The 21186-nt window shown below is 43.7% G+C and overlaps 1 protein-coding gene across 4 annotated transcripts; it reads right to left on the reverse strand.

Moving 5' to 3' along the window:
• Positions 1-9370: 9370 nt before the first annotated feature.
• Positions 9371-20744, reverse strand: gmeb1 (glucocorticoid modulatory element binding protein 1). Of its 4 annotated transcripts, none has more exons than XM_071544188.1 (10): positions 20710-20744; positions 18996-19138; positions 18630-18682; positions 18363-18484; positions 17864-17967; positions 14565-14713; positions 13934-14059; positions 12704-12841; positions 12092-12229; positions 9371-11399 (listed from the first exon to the last, which is right to left on the reverse strand). In XM_071544188.1, the coding sequence occupies exons 2-10, from the start codon at positions 19121-19123 to the stop codon at positions 10546-10548; spliced, it is 1812 nt and encodes a 603-aa protein (XP_071400289.1). In that variant the 5' UTR covers positions 19124-19138; positions 20710-20744; the 3' UTR covers positions 9371-10545. The 4 variants fall into 4 exon arrangements, with proteins under 4 accessions (XP_071400289.1, XP_071400290.1, XP_071400288.1 ...); XM_071544189.1 differs by having other exon boundaries at positions 12092-12214; positions 18996-19189; positions 20710-20736; XM_071544187.1 differs by having other exon boundaries at positions 18996-19189; positions 20710-20736.
• Between the last annotated feature and the right edge of the window lie 442 nt (positions 20745-21186).

Genomic DNA, 21186 nt, shown 5'->3' on the forward strand with positions numbered 1-21186 from the left:
TACTTTCCATGTTACGTCTGGATTATGAGCGCTCCCTGGCACAGTAAGTGTATATGAGTAAAACATTATTAGGTGTGAATGGGGCTACATAGCTAAAGCTTTTTGCAGACTGTGTGTTTTTGACCGTTTTTTGCATTCCCTTTATGTCAGATTGCGCAATTGGAGAGAGGTAAAATCTTGATTGTCAGCCATACTGTAGGCTATATTGAGGCCGTTCCATGGATCGGCTGTCCTTGACCTTGTCCCACTGAAGCCTATTCATGTGAATATGAAGCTATCAGACGTTTTTGTGGTTTTGAAATGAATTTAGTTTCAACATCTCCTAATATCATAGTTTTCATGACCACTTACTGACAATTTTCAGATATATTCTTTCCTAACACATCTTCACTATGGTCCCTATTCTGGTCCTCCATAGTTCTGGTCCTCCATAGTTCTGGTCCTCCATACCTATGCACACGTCCGCGCACGAGGCCCGCGCACGCTCACAGATGTGCAGACGCTCGACTCTAAGTGACAAAGCGTTTGCATCCACTTCACAGCTCAGCATGTTGCCATACACATGTCAAAACACTTCTAATTATGATGAGGCAAGAGAGAATGTAGCTTGTGAGAACTGAATAATGAGAAATCAGCTATTTCAAGAGCTGAAATCCCACATTGCACCACAACCAGGGATATGGAGGAGGGTAAACCTACTTAAAGTCCTTATAATTTGCGTGATAGAGCTTAGTTCGTTTAGTTTTTAGGCTGACATAAAAGCTTATGAGCTACATTTATAGCATACATCATAGTAGGTAGTATCAAACTGATGGAAGTTATATGTGGAAAGGGTCTAGGGAAAAACGGAAACTATAATAGATTTTTGTTCATATTGGTGGTTGTTTGCGTTATGATGATCCAGGCCACCTCCAACATTCAGCAACATTCCGCCGCTGTGAGTCAACGCGAGGGAACGTAAGGAAAGGGAGAAAAAAAAAGAAGAAAAAAAAAGACAGCCAAAAGCAAAAGCTGACAAAAGAGTCTGGCTGCTAACCTCCGCTGTCAGGCCAAGGAGTCAGGCCAGCTCCACATTCTCTCTTCTTCTCTCATTCTAATGACGCAGCCCAACATTCTTCTTCATCGTCGTTTTTTTTTTTAAATTGCGGTTTACCTCCGCTGTCAGGACAGTGCCACTACTATCTTTTTCTGTCGGCTAATTTTAACGGCTCAAGCCGACGTTGTTGTAGGTCGGTTAATCGATGTTTTTTGTTTGAAATGATGTGTCTAATGGGCTGTTTTTGCATTTTTTTTGTACGTGTGAATAATTAAGCGTATGCATGAATGAATGAAAACAAGCAGTAAAAAAAAAAAAATTAATGAAAACAGCTATAAAAGGAGGGGAATGATGAGATATCTCCTGCAACTTCTATTGTTCCGATATTTCATCTCTCCCGGTTAGCACTATCCCCAAATCATAAGACAGTCATGAGTGGGGCTTTTATTTTGAAAAGAAAAAAGCCTGGAAATTGTGGCGAGTTTCACAGAACCTCAGCTCCAGAGGGTGCTGGGAGTTCAAAATAACTGACGAAGAAGAGACCCCGAGCGTGGAGCCGGCCTGACAGCGGAGGCTGTCCTGACAGTGGAGGTCTGCAGCCAGACCACCCCCCCCACCCCCCCTCCCAAAAGCTGCAGATGTCAGAAGAAAAGTACAATGACAGTCCAAAACAAAGACAGGCAGAAGTTTTTTGTTTTTTTTTGCAGGGGAGGCGAAGCGACAGCGGGGGCAGTATCAGCAGCAGCCGCCACGGAATACTGATAGGGGACATGTTGCCAGAGCTGCCCCGGCCTCAACCCACACACACACACACAAACTCACACACACACCACACCCCCATCTGCAATTGTGGGGGGGAGGGGGGTAGGGAGGCTGGATAAGGGGCTGAAGCGAAGGGCCGCGTCATGCATCTCAATGCGAACCAGGCGCGTCGGCCTGTCAGCCCCGAAGAGCCGTCTCTCCCCCTCCCCCCACCCCCCACCCCCCCCGCCCGCCGACACCCGTGCAGAGCCCAGCCGGTTCAACACTCGTCAGCATTTATTTTCATAAGCGGAGGAACGGCGAGCTGTCACAGTCTGGGCAAGAGCACCACCCAGATTTCCCCCCCTTTCCACACAACACACACACACACACACACAGACTCACAGGCAGTCACCCTGACACTCACTAATGCACATGGACACTCATGCGTACACACACACACACACACACCGGACAGCTCAAGTTCCTCTGAAAGTTTACCACCTGCATTGTCTCGGCAAAGCTACAAGGCGCACTCGCACTCGCGCACACACAAGCTTTGGGAAAGTTCGTACATAAAAGGCTCCAAATGTCAGATGTTCACCTCAATCATCCGCAGACGGAGGATTAACAGCTTAAAAAGTCTTTATCCCCAAGGAGATGGCTGACTTTTAGTCCTCTATCAGCCCCGGCGAGGCTCTGTATGAGGAGGTGAGGCCCCAGTCTTCTCACCTGCCACGCCGCACTGGATATTTTCTTTATTTCCACTGTTTTCTTCCCCTGCACTTTCCCGCCGGGGCGTAATTGCGGCATGAGATGGTACTTTGAGCCGGGGCCCGTTCTCATCAGCGCCGAGCAATTACACGTGCCCCTAGGGGTGCCGATAAAAAAAACACACGCTGAGAATGAACTCCGCGGCGCCAGGTGATGGCGGGGAGGCTACGGCGGGCCCATATTAAACAGAGCCGGGGCCACGGCGCGGTGGAGGTGAATACAGATCACTGCCAATACAGCGCAGGCAGGCCCAGACAAAAAAAAAAAAAAAACCCCGGCAACCAGACGGCTACCCGCTTCCACACTGGGTTTTGTCAGGCCGCTGACCTGTGAAAGGAACTAGCCTCCATCTCCCTCGCCTTATTATAGCGGGCCGGCCAGATTGATTGAACAGGCCCCGCTAAAAATATCAGGTCCTTTTTCTGTGTTTTTTTGTGCATGTGGGTGTGTGTTTGGGGGGTGGGGGGGGGGGGTACTTTCATGTTTATCTTTGTTTTAAAATTTCACTTATTTAAAGGAATAGATGGTGAGTAGATGATGACAGAATTTTAATTTTTGGGTGAACTATTCCTTTAAAATTTAACTAAACCAACCCCAAATCTGTGGTGAAGCCTGACACCTAATGGTGAAAAATAGGGTACTTAACTGGCCTTCTGCTATTGGCTGGTCTTTGGTGCCAGGTGATGTCACCCTCTATAGAAGTACAACAGGTGGTGACATCACCTGGCACCAAAGACCAGCCAAAAGATTTGGATTCTGGGGTTTAGTTACTCTTTAAAGCTGCGCTAGGCAACCTTGCACTCTGGCGGCCCCATGTGGCAGCGAGGGATAACCGCTTAAATTTTTAAGTTTGAAGAACTTCATTACCCAGAAATCATGTAAGGTGACATCAGTGTGAAGGTGGTGAAGAGGTCCAACTTTCTCTGGATGGAGCGCTCATTTAGCTGCTGTTTAGTGGACAACTTTGTATTTTATTTTGAAGTTTTGATTCGTCACCTGACACCAGAATTTAATTTGGTGTGTATTTTTTACATAAATCTTGGCTAGTGCAGCTTTGACATGTTGCACTGCTGTTATTTTGCACACACTCATAATGCTGTAATTCATATTTTTTCATCTTTTTCCTTCATACATCTATTCATGACACATTGTCAAAGCATTGTAATTTGTGTTATGTTTAATACCCCCATTTACTATAATTTGTCTTAGCTATATCCTATTAGGGTTAGGGTTATTTGCTGCTGCAACGTCCCACTTTGCTCACAGGGATCAATACAGTCTCATCTCATCTTTTGGAAAACATGTAAAATTGATTTTACTGAGGCTGTTTTATTTGACAAGACATAAAAACTGTGATGTACTATAGCTGAAATAACACCTTTGCCGTTTGCAATTGAGGGCATGCTGTAATTAGCAGTTGTGATTCAGTTAGCAGCTGCACTGTGACTAAGCAGAAGTCATATAATACAGAAATCATATGCGCGCACACACACACACACACACACACACACGCACACAGGAATAAAACTTCTCACCCCTCAAACTCAACCTTACAGCACCTCTGACTGGCAGAACACCACTTTGACTGCAACTCCATGTTTCTCCCTATAATCTCTCTTCTTCTTCTTCTTCTCTCCCCTACTCCCTATCTAGTATTTCTGTCTTATCTTACACCACAGCGTGCACAAAGTTAACTTATCTTATTTAATTTTAAATGGGAAGTCCCACTCTATGGAGCGATAACACTTTATCTCTGGCTTTTTAACGAGAGGGAAAGAGACAGACAAGCCTTGGCTCTTTTCAAATCCTCATCTTCCCCGCTCATCAATTCGTTTCTCCACTTATGCATCCCACAATAGCAGTCATCAATTTATGAAAATGTTCAGCTCCTGGGACTCCTCTCTCTCTCTCACTGTCTCTCTACTGCTCTCGCCCCCTCAGTCCTTGAAATTTATACCCAGAATAACTGTCCATCACCATAACAGCACATCCACACTGCCTCTTCATATCCTTAGGCTCTTTAAACAGTTCTTATACAGTATGTGGCTCATTTACGCCCGTGTGCTTCATCCCTGCTACTTCCCAACGCAGAGGTTTATTTTAATTTATTCTATCCTCTCCGGTTTATTTTGCGAGCCTGATATTTTTCCCGCATGTTCACACGGAGGCAAATAAATATCTGCATGCGCTGACGTCAAAATCAAACCAAAAAGACATTATTTAACATTGCAAGACATACACCGAAGAGCATTCAGTGTCCTTAAAGGAATAGTTCATCCAAAAATGAAAATTCTGTCATCATCTCCTCACCCTCATGCCAGTTGAAACACAGGTGAAGTTTGTCTATAACACACAGGGAGGCTGCCAGCACAACTCCATAGCAGCCTTCTCCAAAACAACTGAAGTCAGTGGGGACCAGTTCTTCAGAGTTCCAAAAAGACCTACAGTATATTTACACCATCATTTAGTGCAAATCTTAACTACAGCTGATTGATTTGCAACAAATCATGGTGTATAGGTCTTTCTATTCACTGACCAATCAGCTCTCTGGAAACAGGGAGTCACCATTCCTACTGGATCCCGATATGGACAAATATACAAATGGAAATCAAAATAAAAAACTGAAAACTGTTAGGCTATTTTTGAATTAACAGGCAGTAAGAAATGCTGTTCGCAGGGCGAGTAGAATGACGTTGTTTTCCATGATAACTTATTATATCGGAGATATAGCAGGTAGGCTACTTAATTGACCGTATTATTAATAGATTAAAGTTACTGTTGCATATATTAATTGCGCTGACTTTATTTAATTGGATTCCCGACAGTGTTTGGTTCAATGTAGGCTATTTCATATTCCATTACCGCAGCCCCGAAGAACATGAGGCCGACTTTATGAATAGAAAATCTTTTTACAGTGTGTTAACAAACTATTTTATCAATGAAAAATATGCCCACTGTGTCCTGATGACAGGCAGTTCCTCCAGTAATCCTCTTTAGCCTTGGAAGCACAAACAACTTTTACTTTTCGTGGTTATGTTTTGTAATGTTGACAGTTATTCATTATTTTCGCCTATTTTTAGACTATTACTTATTTTTATAGTTTTGCGCTTATAGGCCTATTCTATGTCCTTTTCCCCGCTGAATCATATTCCTTTTGCTGTGCAACAATCTTAATTTCCCCACGGGGATCAATAGTTTCATCTTATCTTATCCGAATTGTCTGATCTGGATCTGTCCATGTTGCATGTGATTGGCTATTTGTTACAAACCCCGCCTCTTTCATGTGAACACGCTCATAGCTGGATAGGTAAATCCTGGGTTGACAGAGCCAGTTGATAACCAGCTTTGTGAGACCGGTTATCAGGATCGTCAATGTTAGGTTTAGTGAAGCCGGCTAACTCAAAGATACACTGACTTTGTTGAACTTGCTTCGTAGTATAGCCCCCAGGTCCCCATTGACTTCAGTTGTTTTGGAGAAGGCTGCTACAAAGTTGTGCTGGCAACCTCCCTGTGTGTTATATGGACTAACAAATTTCACCTGTGTTTCATTTGGCATGAGGGTGAGTAGATGATGACAGAATTTTCATTTTTGGGTGAACTATTCCTTTAAAAACCTCAATTCACTTTACTCTGTTGACATGGAGATTTGTTGAAAAGGTTTAAAACCTTCATGCAAAATACATTCAGTTCAGTTCATTCATTCAATTCAAATGCACTGTAAAACCCAAAGCAAAATGACATTCACGACAAGGCCATTTAATACATAGGCTGCATGCTGCTTAATCAGGAAGGTAGGAAGACAAAGGAACAAAATGGCGCCTATGTTCCCATGCTAAGTTCATCAGCTGTTTGTATGGAAATGTATCCATGTCGGTGCATCATAGGCCTATGAGGGCGCAGGGTCATCATCACCCAGTACCACACACTTGGGTAAGTCAGGGTGAGAGAGGAAGCTATTTGAGGACAGCGCAGGAGTCTGACTATGTAACACCTTAGCGCTGAAGAACGAAGCAAAAAAAAAAAAAAAAAAGAATACATGAAAAGCGACGGCATGGCTGAGGGAAATGATTTATGGTGATGCGGAGCTGCAGCAGGTCTCTCCAACAGTGTGGCTGGCTGTCTCGCGCCGAGATAAGAGCAGGCAGATAGGATGCTTCCCTGACAGACAAGGTGACGATCCGGGGGCCCCGACGCTCGCCAATCGCTCCTCGCCCCGTGTAAACAAGACCGCCGCTATCTCTCCCCCCGCTGAATGATGGGGTTCACACCTCTGTCCATCAGCCCGGCTCGCCTAATCCCTCACCGGGCCTCTCCCTCCTCCCCCCCGTCCTGCCTGTCAGGGTCCGACGGGGGCGAGTCGCACCTCCTGTCGCCGGCGGATGCCAAACGTGGCTGGCGGAGTGCGGAGACGGGGTGGCGAGGGGGGGGGCGGCGCAGTCGTATCAGTCGCCTTCACAGCTTCGGTTGCCCGAAAATCAGACAAGGTCGACAATCCTCTTTGTCTGGCCTGTAAACACAGCAGTCCTCACAGCTGACAGTCCCTTCAGGCGAGACTGACTGTGCGGATTCACTGGTATGATGGCTTGTGTTAGCCCACCATCAGTTTGCCAGTATCAGGAGGTGGAGACCCAAGTCAGACTCGAGTCACAATTAATTTCTTGAGACTTGACTTGATGCAATGAAGAGAAGACTTGAGGCTTTACTTGACTTGTACTCTGATGACTTGAAAAGGTTTCTAAAGTCTTGACTTGAGATCTTGTGTTTGTGTAAATGACTTCGATAGAAAGTGATGAGATTTGTTCCAGCAGACGACTGAATTTAAATTCTGTTTTCTGAATTTGTATGGAATGATTGAATTTATTTAAGTTGAAACTGATTATAGAAATCAAACTATTTGTTTGATTTCTATATGTTATATATAGAAATATATATATATATAGAAATATATATGTTTTCTTTAAGATATTAAATTGATACTGGACTCTTGATTTGATCTGACTTGACTTGCTGTTCTACATTTAGACTTGAGACTTGACATTAATGACATGGACTTGACTTGGTAATCTACATTTAGACTTGGGACTTGACATTAATGACTTGGACTTGACTTGGTAATCTACATTTAGACTTGAGACTTGACATTAATGACATGGACTTGACTTGCTGTTCTACATTTAGACTTGAGACTTGAGCAAAGATGACTTGGTCGCACCTCTGGCCAATAAACAGGGTTGGATATCAGTCTTTTGGCAGCAGGTTTTTCAGTTTATATTGATAAGATGGGTGTATTTTTACATAAAAAAAATCTTGCCTTGTGAAGCTTTAAGGAGCTGCCAACCCTCTAAAAAAGAACTGTATTTGTCTGGCTTATAATGAAAAGTTCTTGCGTCCCTTGGTCTAAATGCTGTTTCAGAGCTTTTTCAGGGCTTTTCCACCCTGACAAGAACACAGATCTGGAGAAAACATTGATTCCTTGTGCTTTTTTTGGAATTGTTTGGCATGAAAATGGTCAAAATTGAAGTTACTGAATATCAGCAGAAAATATCAGCTATTGGCAGCTTTAAAAACCCATGTCGGTCTAACCCTAGTTATTAGCTCTTGGCAATGAACATGAACTTTGCAATCACAGCTGATAATGGCACTTTCACATTTTGCATAATGGTAATTCTTAAGGAAACTCACTGTGATGGACTTGGCAGTGCCTTTATAATGTAAAAGTACCTTTGCCCTGAGAAACTTCAAGGATATGACATGCATTGAAACGTGTTGAAACCCTTCACAGTTTACCAAAACACATGCTTTGTCACGCTGTGAATTCATTTTCAAGTCGAGCATTTTCTAATCTGCTGGTATATCGCACTACGATGAGTGCGATATACCAGCGAGTGCGAGTCAGTGGCTGTTTTCGAGCTGTTTTACCTCCTTTGACGCTATAGATAGAAGACAAGAAGCTTTCTGCCTGTGAGACATAGTGACGACGAGAAGTCACGCTCATGTATCTATTCTAGGCCAGACCTCGTATAGCCGAGGCGATGCGACACCTCAACCGCGTTGGCCTCTCTTTCAAAAGGCCTCCCAACCCCTCGGGAGTCTTTCAGGCGCTTCTGACATGTAACCGATGCTGCCGTCGCCCTGTTTTCTTTGTCCCGCGCAGAACATGTGAGGAAACTCGATCCGCAACCTATGGAACACCTCTGTAATTCACTCGGACAACAAATCCTCTCCTCCGACACCTGACAATGACCTCTGCGGTTTGGTTTCTCGACCCCGTCGCCCTGACCTGGCCCCCCCAGCGGCTTCAGATCCAGCCGGCGGAATTTGGGACAGTTAGCTTTTACACTCAAGTACAACCGGTTCATCTGGGTCTCCGTTTCAGCCTCCCCGGTTTGTACACACACTATATGCCTGTTTTGCTTATGTATCCCAAATCCTCATACCCTTCTGTCATACAGGCTGTCTGGGAGCGTTAGGGACGGCGAGAAGAGGGAAATGTAATAACCAGCGAGCCCCTGTGCCCCGTCAGCACGGCTCAGCCCCCGGAGAGGCATGCCCATCATGGACACCACCCGTGACAGCACAGATTACACAGCATACTGCAATAAGCCTGACAGATGGAGACTCTGAGATTAAGGCAGCCCAGGCAGATGATTTCTACCATCTACTAATGCAGCAGCAGCAACCCTCAACTCCTACTCCCAGCCCGGAGTGAGATGAGCACCTAGCACCCTCTGGTGGCGAAACACCGACACAACCATTTACTAATTCACTTCTTTTTTTTTTTTTTTTATTCGAGATATTTAAACACATTACAAAGTCAGTATGCAAATACCCTCATTTGTTAAATTCAATTCTTGAGAATGCACAAGTATTGAACAGGTCCTTGTTGATGTTATTCATAAGCAGGATCATAAATTAAAAGATGTTTGCATGTCTCTTGCACCTGAAACAACAGAGAAGCCTGTTTCTTATGGTTAGAAACTAATAAATATGACACTAGCTTACAACTGTAAAATATAGGCATACTAGGTTTGACATTAATATATATACATTTATATATATATATTGTGACTTAAACAATCAGTCCAGTAGCTTACACTACCTATGATACTGAGATAAAACAATAACCTTATGCAAAATGATACCACTAAAGAAAAATCAGAGAGCAAAGCAGAAAGTGAAAAAAGTCGTCCCTCCATAATGGAGTTTGTAAAATGAAATCCGAGACAGTGAAACCACCTTGACGATAAGTGCACAAGCTACGCAATTCTTCCAGTGAGTGGAGTTCAATCTATATTTTCTTTCAGTCGTGTTCCATTTAGCTAAGCACAGAACAAAAACCTGCACGGGGGGGTGGGGGGTGGGGGGGGGAGTGTGGCGAGTTTATTTCTAAAGAAATGTTCAGGGACTAGGCATTGTTGCAAACATCTTCCTGTAATCCTACAAGGACATCACACAGTGCAAAAAAAACAATATTACAGCTCGGATGCGACACTACAACACAATAGACAGTGCAATTAATCCCAACCTCAAGTAACAGCAACACTATTAGTGCTAGTGAGTCCGATCAGCAGTAGAGGGCTAAAGCCATGACTGACAGCCAGCTGGTATTGACCTGGCCCAGACAGTAAGAGGATGTGAAGTGACACATCATCAGCACCAGAAAAGCCCTGCATCTATATGTGACTTCAGATTAATAGTGCATTCTGTTGGCCTCGGGTTGCTCGTGAAGGTTTTCTTACAAATTAATTACAAAACAAATATAAGCATATATGCTTGGCTGCGGTGCCGCTTTGTTTTCATAAAAATATCAGTGAAACAAGAATGACATGTACAGACAACCCAATAAAAGGAAAATGGCTACTCTAATGCTTGGTGTTAGGCCAAGGCAGTTCATCGTGGATTTGAAAATTCTGTGTATTTACAATTTCACAAGTCCGTGATAGCGCAGCGCGCGAGTCCATCCCTGCTCTGGCGGATAAAAAGGGAGATCTGTCTCATTTGACCTTGTTTTCTTCCTGAGTGTTTTCTTCAATCACCACTATCTGTACACCTGATAACTGCCCATTGGAGTCCAGCTGCAGTCCCTGAACCCCCTCAGTCTGAGCCTCCTGCATTTGGACCTGTGTCTCTTCCCCCTCTGTAGCCATTGTCATCTCTATCCCGCTCTGGACCACCATGGTGGCCCCGTCTCGGCCCGCCTCCCCGGTCAGCTGCAGCTCCATCACTCCCACCGACTGCTCCACCGAGGCGGGGTTGATCTCGATGACCGTGTGCTCCTGGCCGGCCTCCACCTCGCCCTGCATCACCTCCTGCTGCACCAGCATGGTGCCGTCCACCACCTGGCCCTCCATGGGCACCAACTCGGTGCCGCCGGCCTGCTGGGTCAGGCGGACCAGCTCCATGGGGCTCACTATCGTGCCCAGCTGGCCGGAGTCCTGCAAGGCGGTGGCGCCCACCAGCGTTAGGCCCGAGGACGGGTGCAGCGTGATGGTGTCCGTCTTACCGTCTCCGGCCACCATGTAGCGGGTGAAGAGCTGCGAGCCGGCGGGGAGCAGGGTGACCGTGTTGGGCGACTGGGCGAGGGAGGCCATGGGCAGGCCCGCCATGGTGAACGGCTGGCCCACGGAGGACAGCGAAATGGGGGAGAGGACGGTGAACTGCTGGGGCTGCAGGGTGGCCTGCTGGTTGACGGGGGAGGTCAGGAGGGTGGTGGTGGAGGCGGGCCTCTGGAGGCGCGGCCGCTTGGTCTGCCGCTTGGCGGGAGTTTTGTTTTTGGCGGGCTGTGGGCTGGAAAGCAGAGCTCGCACCTGCTGCTGCTTCCTCTGCTCCTCCAACTGCACCTCCAGATCTAGACACAACACAGAGCACAGCAGGAAGGACTGAAAACCAGGGCTGGCCAATACAGTGCAGATTTAATTTTTCACTTTTATATAAAAGGTGGCACTCTAGAGATCCTTTCACTGCAGCCTTGACAAGTACGGAGGCCCCACTTGAGTCTAGTTTTGCAAAGCCATAGCTACAGTAGCTAACACCAGTTGACTGACTGACCTGAATGTGGCTCCTTCCCGATGAACACTCTTGTGCAATGGAGAAAATAACTGGCTTCCTTACACAACAAGTTTATTCCAGTCCCAGTATTCAGTTTAGAGTATGGCTGTTTCACCTCATCTCTTCTGTGGATATATTAGGTTTCTTTCTGCAGTCAGCTAGACTAGACTGAGCTGTACGTTCGAGTTGGGTCATTGATCCACTTTGATACTGAGGGGGCATAAAGGCTGAACAATTAACCTTATTTTTTGCATATATTGATAATGCCCACGTTCACAATAATCTAAAGATATGTTTTTCCTAATTTTCTTAATTTAGTGGACAAATACTTCAGCGGACTGATCAATCAATTGTATTGCGACACCCTTGACAATACCCAGCCCTAGAGAAAACCAATGTAAACTGAAGGTTTAGCACATTTCCATTTTTGCACGCAACAATTCAAAATTGGAGCAGTAGCTGGAAGTGAACCTCGATGTGCTCTGTACTCACTGGCGAGGGTGCTGAGGATTTGCTGCTGGCTGGGATCTGTTTGCTGCCTTCTCTTCTCCAGGATCTTCTTGACCGAATCAAGCAGGCCGAACACTTGGGCGAGGTTACTGAGCACCGCCACCTCTACCAGACAGGAATCTGGGATCAGTGTGGCAATCAATCAAATGGTCACTCGGTCGGTCAGAAAGGAAGACGAAGCTCGGCTACTCTTGGATGTTCTAAAAAATGTCTTTACTGCTACAGAGAAACGAACTCATCAATGCGGTAACCCTGATAAAGGCTTTTCGCTGTTGTTTTCTCTGTATCAATAAAGACGTTTTTTTAGATCATCCATCAGCCTCTAAGAGCAGCTGTATCTGTTCTTCCTTTCTACTTTTATCTAGTTCATGCACGTTGGTTATAAGGCAAGGTAGCGACAGTTTTGTTTTTCTTGTTCACTCAGGCGGCAAATAAAGCAATCACATGCAATCACGCAGTCCGTCAATCAATCCATTCGCCACCCAGTCAATCAATCTAACAAACCCCCAGCCACGGTCTAAATTATGATCTGTATTGATGATGCTTGTCAGGATTCCCAGCAGCCAGTGTGTATGTGTCGGTGTTGTTACGCACCAGCATCCTGCATGGCCGCCGACTCCCTGCGGTGCTGCACCCCGTTCAGCAGCTCCAGCAGCTCGCTGCTGATGTTGGTCACCACTTCGCCCAGCAGGCCCACGTCGGCGATGCCCTTCCAGAAGTTCAGCGTCTCCTCTGTGGCCACACAGGCAACAGACAGTTAGTGTGTGTGTATCTATACTAAAGTGTGACCGATATGGGTTTTCGAAAGGCCAAGACGGACACAGACAGTTCTGGATTGTAACTGCTGAAAGCTGATATTTTGTGCCGATATTGATATTCAGTATCTACATATTTGACCATTTTATGCCTATTAAGTCCACAAAGATTCTGAGATTGTGGAAATATTCAGGGTTTTCCCCAGAATTGTATTCTTGTCAGGGTGGAAAAGTCTCTGAAACAACATTTAGACCATAGGACAATAAAAATCTCCACTGAAACTCTAGGATACTACTACTACTGCTGCTATTATTGCTACTGCTACTACTATTAATAATAATAATAAATCCATGCATATTTTGTGAAATCCGATCAAAATGTTGCATTAGAATTAACTCATGTTAGGGTCTTCTCATAGACAACTAGTGTAGTATTGATCAATTCTACAATAAATACATAATCAATCAAATTGCATCATATCCACTTTTTTCCCTTATAACAGTCTAACCCTAATACATACAGACAGCTATCAGAGAATGTGTGATATATTGTGATAACCCAGTTTTCATGAAATATCATCAAATTAAACAACTCGCTGTAGAATTGCCTCAATCTGCCTCTAGTATAATACGGTCAAGTAAATTTCACACACACAATGCCTATACTTCTCACCTGGAAGACTGATTCCACCACCTACGTGCCCAGCAATATTAACATCCAGGTCCCTTCTTGCATCTAATTTTCGCTCTGCAAAAATGCTTCCAGTGATTTATTAATTTGCAGCCTGGCAATCTGTAATTGGGCGAATGGATCCAATTAAATTAAAAGGTGATGGTAGCTGTTTTATCAAGCATTTTCGACCCAGAGGCAGCGGGTTATGATTAGGGTTCGACCAATATGTGCATGAAATCTCATATTTAATAAAAGGCCAGTATCGATCTATCAGTCTAACCCCAGCTACTGTGTAATACTGTCATGGGTGCCGTTACGACACTCGGGACAGTTTTGGTGTAATTAAAGATTTGCTCTGGGATGTAATTACAGCGAACAGTCCCTGCTCTCTCTGACCTGAGATCTCGCTAGTTTCCTTCTTGTCTATAGACTCCAGTGTGGTCGAGCTCCAGTCCACCTTCCCGGTCAGAACCTCCTGTCTGTCGTCTCCCACCGGAGCGCCGTTACCCAGGACCACCTGAGCTGCAATTCAGACAGGAGACACAGACATCAAGCTTAAAACAGGGACACAACTTCTACTAGAGACTTATTCATGAGTGTCATATTACAAGTGAGAAATTACATATAGGCACATAAAGCTGTGTTCTAGCAGGGAGTCTCTCGCTTTACTTCAGAGTATGAAAAATAATTCTAGGGTTTGACCGATATGGGATTTTGAAAGCTGATACCAATATTACTGCATTGAAGCTGCTGCAAATTCAATATATTTGAATTTTACCATTTTCATTCCAATAGAGTACAAGCAGAAATTAGACCATGGGACACTAAAACCCTCCAGGATAAGACTGCTAAAAAATATTCATGCATACTTTTATGGAATTGCATCAGAATGTCACATTAGAATCAATTCAGGTTAAAGGCTTCCCATAGACAACCAAGTGTATTGATCAATCCTATGATAAATGAATTGCATCATATTCGTCATATTGGAAGCGGCTGGTTCTTAATGAAAGGCCCGACATCTCACCTTGAGAGGAGGTGGGTGTGGTCAGCCCGCTGCCGTCGGGGGGGAACCGCGTGTTGTTGATTAGAAGGTCGAACTTGGTGCTGCGACACGTGTTGGTGCACAGGGTGCTGTGCTGGTAGAAGTCGAGCTGGCCCGAATCCATCATTTTTCTGGAGAGGAGAGATGAGGGAGGGCAGCAAATAGTCAAATGCAGGAGGGGGAAAAAATGAGATTTTGAAGCTGATCTGAGGCAACACTTGCTGCTTCCATATTTATGATGCAGTGAGAGCGAGGAAAAGAAATGTGGCAGCAGCATTGTAAAAAAAAAAACTTGTTTCAAGAGGGTGAGAGGCCTCGTTTCCACCTGCCATTAACGTGCGTCTTGTATCCTGATTGTGTCTAGAAATGATTTTCCTCTCATAATATTAACATCCTTTAAAATGGACAGTAAACACCTCATCTCACTACCTCCCTATCAATAAGTATCCATTCCTGACAATCCATTTTTGTTAAGTATGTTACTATCTGAGCTACTTGTCACCTGTTTCATTTAGGTCTGTTTTCTGGTTGGCTATGTAAGCTTTATTTCCGTTTATGTACAGTAGTTGGTAATATGGATTGGAGACACTTTGCATTAAGACTTTGTTGTTAATGTGGTCAAATGTGTCTCTAACCACCTACTGCTGTGGTTTGGGACGTTGGATCTGCAGTGTGACTCTCCGCTAAGGGAGTTCCCAAGCTGCCGATGAAATGCTTGGTAGAAGTTGCAGCGACACAGGACATCACCAAGGGTCTTGTTAGCAAAGCTGCGCTCTAACCACCAGTCATTCTTGCCAAGTAATGGCAGAGCTAGGCTTAGCAAAGATCTGCCTAGGGTAGCGCATAAGAAGATTCCTTAATCCTCCATACAGCGTAGACTTTTTATTTTTGTTAGAATTAATGCAAATACAGGACTTTTTTTTGTTGTTAATTGCTGTACACTGAAATGTTTAATTATCATATTGAAATGTTTTTTAATCCAACACAGGAATGACCTAGAGCCGTACTGGAATGGCAACTACTTTTATTATATTTATTCATTAGTCAAAACTTGCCAGATGAAGAAATAAATTCCATCTTGCCACAGAAGAGGGCCACAAGGTGCCGAGTCTTATCATGCTATATGTCAGATGCTCATAAACACATATGTACATGTCATAACTCCTATATTAAACTGGTTATGGCATGGAAACATCTTACTGCTTTCACTTTTGGCTTTCACCGTCTGTATAAACTCAGACTCGCATAGCATTATGGGAACATTTTGGTTACTATTGGGATCATCATTTCTATTCCCAGCACTAGAAGTAAGCTGCTATTGCTCAGTCAAAGAAAGAGAGGGAATATTCTGTTAACTGCTTTATTCATGGCAACAGGGAGACTCTTGCAGGGCATCGAAGTTTCGTGTAAACAGCTTAACCTGAATAGGACCTAAACTAGAATATGGCCAATAACCAGGTTACCATGTGCATATAAATGTAGCCAATGCATCTCCTTCTCCATGGAATTGCTAATCTAACTTCAACTGAACGGCACACATCTGCACCCATAGACAGTGAGCGCCAGACAGATCAACTAATTAAATAACTAATATAATGTAATAATTAATTGCCTTCAGGACAATACAGTGATGAAGACTAGGGAGGCTACAGAGCGAGGGGAAATGACGGTGAATAATTTAAAAAGCGATGTAATTATTTCAGTAATAAAGACGGGCAACAGGAAATAAGACAGGAGATGACACAGGATAGCAAAGTTTGGACTGAAAAGACAGGCAATGCACAAAAAGTGGACTGCCTTCATCTAATATCCTCACACTAATTTCACTTGTCTGGCACAGTTAGAACTGTAATTGCGTGAAGTGCGACAACTGATTTGTGTGCAGGATTTGCCCATACAAATAGTACGGGTCTAATTTCTGGGTATTAATAGTTTCCTCTCCCTGTCATTTGGAGCTGCCAGGGTTCAAAGTTGCTTAGAGCAGCTTTAATATTAGGCTATGAGAATGAACAAATATTCCAGGCTATTTAAATGAATTGCCACATTTATGACCAGTTCCACAGATTTTATGTGCCCGACATCTGTATTTATACTTGTTTTAAATGAAATGCACTTAAAAAAGCCATTTTCAACTCTGGGAATTGGAATTATTTACTAGGGCTGAACAATTAATCGAAATTTTATCGAAATAGCAATATGGCCTACTGCAGGAGGCGCAATATTTGTTGAAGGCGAAATGTGTGTCAAAATACCATTTTAAATGAAATATTGTGGTGCTGCAGAGATGTCCTGGCCTACACATCGTATTCTACAGACTTAAGAAAACATCTTTGTTTGGTACAGATCCCCGCAAATATCACACCATAATCATTTTAACACGTTTTTCTTTTTCAATGAAAATGAGAATGATGTAAAAATTATCATTCCCTCTAATATCACAAATCATATCGCAATTGCAATATCAGTCAAAATAATCGCAATTAGATATTTTTTTCAAAATCGTTCAGCCCTAGTGTCCGACATCTGTATTTATACTTGTTTTAAATGAAATGCACTTAAACAAGCCATTTTCAACTCTGGGAATTATTTACGAGTCCCAAGTCAAACCAAATCCTATGAAATCTATAATGCTATATCTATTCTGATCGACAGTGTACACAGTGAACCAGACAGGATTTGGCACAAAAGGCCCACAGCTGAGGCCACATCAGGAATACAAGTATCTGTTTTTCGTTCAAAATGACCCAGATAAGCACTTAACCTGATTATGAGAAACCTGAATAAGACAGCTGGGATATCTGTCCGCCGCTTGATTTAATAGCTCCGTTTGGTTAATTTTCAGAATATCCGCTTTATTCATGTATGCAGGAACACTTGCGAGCTGGAGCCCAGACATGAGCTCTTTTCCAGAATACTTTATGTGTATCACGCATCCACTGTTGCCACCAGTCAAAGAGATTAGAGGTTGCACCAGAAGCCAGGAGTCATTACATCTAGTTTGCGGGTCAGAAATGATGGAATAATGTCTTCTGAGTTCACTCACATATCTACACAGAATATTTATGACTTGTCCTTGTTTTTGGAGTTTTATTCATGATGTATGAGTTCCCGTTTCCCTGCTTGTTACGTCAGCCCACCAGGTCCACCCAGCCGTGATAAATATGTATGAGCTTGTACGCAGACTGTGATGACTAATTATAATACCGAGCGGTGCGAACACTTAGTACTTTGAATATTTAAATACGGCTTTTGACTCCGTAGCCGAGTGCGAGTCTCCTCACCTTAGCATGACTCCGCCCATCCTGATGGCTCGCTTCCAGTCTTTCAGGGTGGCTTTTCCAGAAATGTGCACAAACTGCTTGGGGCTGATCAGCTGGTCTTCATACTAACAGGGAGAATATTGTAAGCAGCCACAGTGAGTCCAGACCGCTGCAAATGCCACAGCGTAAAGGATAAAACTCCAGACACAAGTGGTAAAATGAGAATCATTCCTCTGATGCAGAATAGGGTTAGACCGATATGCTGGTTTGCCGATGTTGGCCTTCATTATTATGGGTTTCAATGGAGAGTTTTAGTGTCCCATGATGGTCTAAATGCTGTTCCAGAGGCTTTTCCACCCTGACAAGAATACAATTCTGCGGGAAAACACTGAATTTTGGATTTTTTTGGGCATGAAAATGGTTAAATTTGTATAAATATCAATCCAAAAACGTATCAGCCTTGAAAAACCTGTATCAGTCCAACCCCAATGCAAAAGAAAAAAATTGAGAAAATACAAACCTTCACACATTTTACATTGATTCCCGGGCACACAAATTTCTTGACCAGCAACACCGCTTTACTCTCGCCACATGTTATCGGATAGCCGAGCTCGACCTCCTCCCCCTCAACTGCAGTGTGTTCTAAAGGGATGAAAAGATACACACACACAGCGTTTTAACATGAGAGGTGGCTAGAGGGAAAATGCAAAGAGAAAGAGATAAGACTTCATATTGGTACCCAATGTGAAAACTTGATGTCCAAGTGTCATTTTTGACTGCTTCTTACCTGAATGTGCTTCAACAGCCATGACAGCTGCATCTGTTTCCCCTGACTCATCTCTGAAAAGAAACACCATGCGTTTTCACAATTCTTCTTATCGGCAAACAAGGGCGCTATGATGCCACATATAGGGGGGGTGGACAGAAAATAACAGAAAAACCTAATTATATATGAATATCCGGTATCTAATAAGTAGTAAGACCACCCTTTGCCTCTGCCTTTGGATTTGTGATTTTATTTCAAAGTTTAAAGTCCTTTTTCACATGGTGTCCATATGTCATATTACTGAATTGAACTGTAATCTCTCTCAATTTGCATCCTAACCTACTAATCTACAATGTAAATGAGGCTGACCCCGGCGTCAGCACCTACCCTGTGGTGATGGGCTGTAGCTGCAGGATGACCTGGGTCTTATTGGGGTCATCGGGGTCACCATCACCCTCGGCCTTCACCATCACCACCTCCCCCATGGACACCGTGACCTCCTCGGTGGTCGCCATCAAACTCACAGTAGACTACAGAGGGAGGCAGCTTTTATTATAACAGCTTTCCAACAGTTTATTCATCTGAAAGAAGACAGAGCAAAAAAAAAAAGACTTGATTTGCATGTTTATTTTACAGGCAGTTGGCCCAGCAGGTCACTTGAAGACCTTAAGATGTGTGACTACAAGTTTCTGCCAATTAAACTTAAACTAAGCTTAAAACCCCTTTTTAATTTCAGTTCAAAATAAAACACCAATTTCACCCACAAATATTAGATTCAAACTCCAAAACTGAACCACATTCAATACCTTTTTAAAGCCATGGATTTGGATAGGCCTAATTCCACTTAAAACATTTTTAAATCTGTTTAATGTTCTGCAGACACCCTATGTTACCAACATACTGATGCACCGTGTACATCTCAGCCTTAACTTAGGTCATCTGAGGACAAGCACCTCTATCTGCTTTGGGCGGTTTGATAGCCCCAGTACGGCTCATTCCCTCTTGTATGGTAAGAACGTCACTCCAAATTCCATTCGAAAATCTGTTAATTTAATGCTACATTGCTTAGGGGTTAACGATGCGTCCCTCATAAAACATGACTTAACACCTTTTACGAATTATTAGCATCCCCTCTTCAATTCGGCATGCATCCGCTACACTAAACAGCACTTGTTTCAATAAAATTTCAACTTTTTAGAAAAGCATCGCCTGTTATTCCCACATTCTATTTCTATCAAAACTAGCGGCTGTGAACGATAGCGAGCGATGTGAACCAATACACAAAGTTGCTATTTTATTTAAATAAATAGCTGCTTGGTGGATCAGTTATATGCCGAATATACCACAATACTCCAACGATTCGTTAAAGGTCTTAAGTCGTGTTCTGTCACGTATATGCCTTTGCCGAAAAGCAGGGTGACATTAAATGTTCAGATTTCTGAGTGGATTTGGCGTGCAGTTCTACCCACACAAGAGAGCGGATATCGACGCTAGAGAAAACCGCAGTTCTGTCTGCTTTGGAGGGGAGGCTGACTGACATGGGGTTAGTTCAACCGCCCACAGTTATGTTTAGAGGCTGGAGCTAACCGAGCGTGTTCTACTGCAGCTAAGACACTTTGCCAAAGTTAACCGAGTAAGCACGACACGCAGTGGGCAGCTGACTGCCTTTCGCTGTTGGGATTGACTACTAGACAGACTAGGCTTGGCGGTAGCCATTACGGCCAATGGAAGGGCGTAACATTACTGTGTGGGGAAATTGAACAATATAGTCAACTATACTGCCAGCGACGGCCAAAGCTTTGCATTTACAGCGTGACGGTTACGTGCCGCTTGTCTGTGAACCGTACGTCCCTTCGTAACTCTGCATTTTAACTCTCCGCTCCCCCTCAAAATGACGTCTCCCTGTGCGGCGGCACGTACAGCAAACAACGGCACGGCGACGGCGTTGCCCCGCCATTCTGCAGGAGCCTGGCTGGCTGTACCCCCTCCGAAAAATGCCTACGTCCCACGACTAAAACTACCGTTTCTATCATAGAAGCGGTTGACATTTCTCAACAAAGCATATTTATAACCACACAGTTATAAACTGATGTCTGCTTACCGTTTTATGAGGCGAAACACATCCCTATATTGTGAAGAGCTGCGGCGCATGCGCACTTCGCTGATATAGCTTTACTTCCTGCTAAACAGCGCTCACCTTGTTTCCACACACATGTAAAACCCGACTGTCAAAATTTCACTACAACTCTTATTTATTTTAATCATCTGAAACGTGTTATTAATTAGCAATCTAAGAGGACTTTTATATGTTATATTTTATATTCATAGAGTGATGCCCTCTGTGTGTGCATATGTTTGATATGTATTGCTAGGGTTTTTCATGATTGAAATATTGACATTGTAATGTAATGACATAAATACATTTTCAATACACTTGAAAAAGTTTTCAGACTCAAGCATACAGCAGTACCAGTGTCAGTCTATGGCAAAGCGCTGGGAAGCGGTTCTAGCTCCAAAGCATACAAGTCAAGGCATTACGAGGTTACAAAGATATTCGGAGCATTGAAATAGCTTGAAA

Source organism: Centroberyx affinis, unplaced genomic scaffold (genome assembly GCF_046629955.1).
Source record: "Centroberyx affinis isolate AG114_WGS23_722 - 3 ecotype Tasmania unplaced genomic scaffold, CSIRO-AGI_Caff_v1 ptg004485l_1, whole genome shotgun sequence".
NCBI lineage: Eukaryota > Metazoa > Chordata > Actinopteri > Beryciformes > Berycidae > Centroberyx > Centroberyx affinis.

Excerpts from the sequence above, each read along its gene's own strand:
- gmeb1 (XM_071544188.1), bottom strand. The coding sequence starts at position 19,123 with ATGGCGACCACCGAGGAGGTCACGGTGTCCATGGGGGAGGTGGTGATG. Across the intron at positions 17,968-18,362 it reads TCAATGTAAAATGTGTGAAG|TATGAAGACCAGCTGATCAG; the intron begins GTTTGTATTTTC and ends TCTCCCTGTTAG. Across the intron at positions 12,842-13,933 it reads GGAAACTAGCGAGATCTCAG|AGGAGACGCTGAACTTCTGG; the intron begins GTCAGAGAGAGC and ends GTGTGGCCACAG.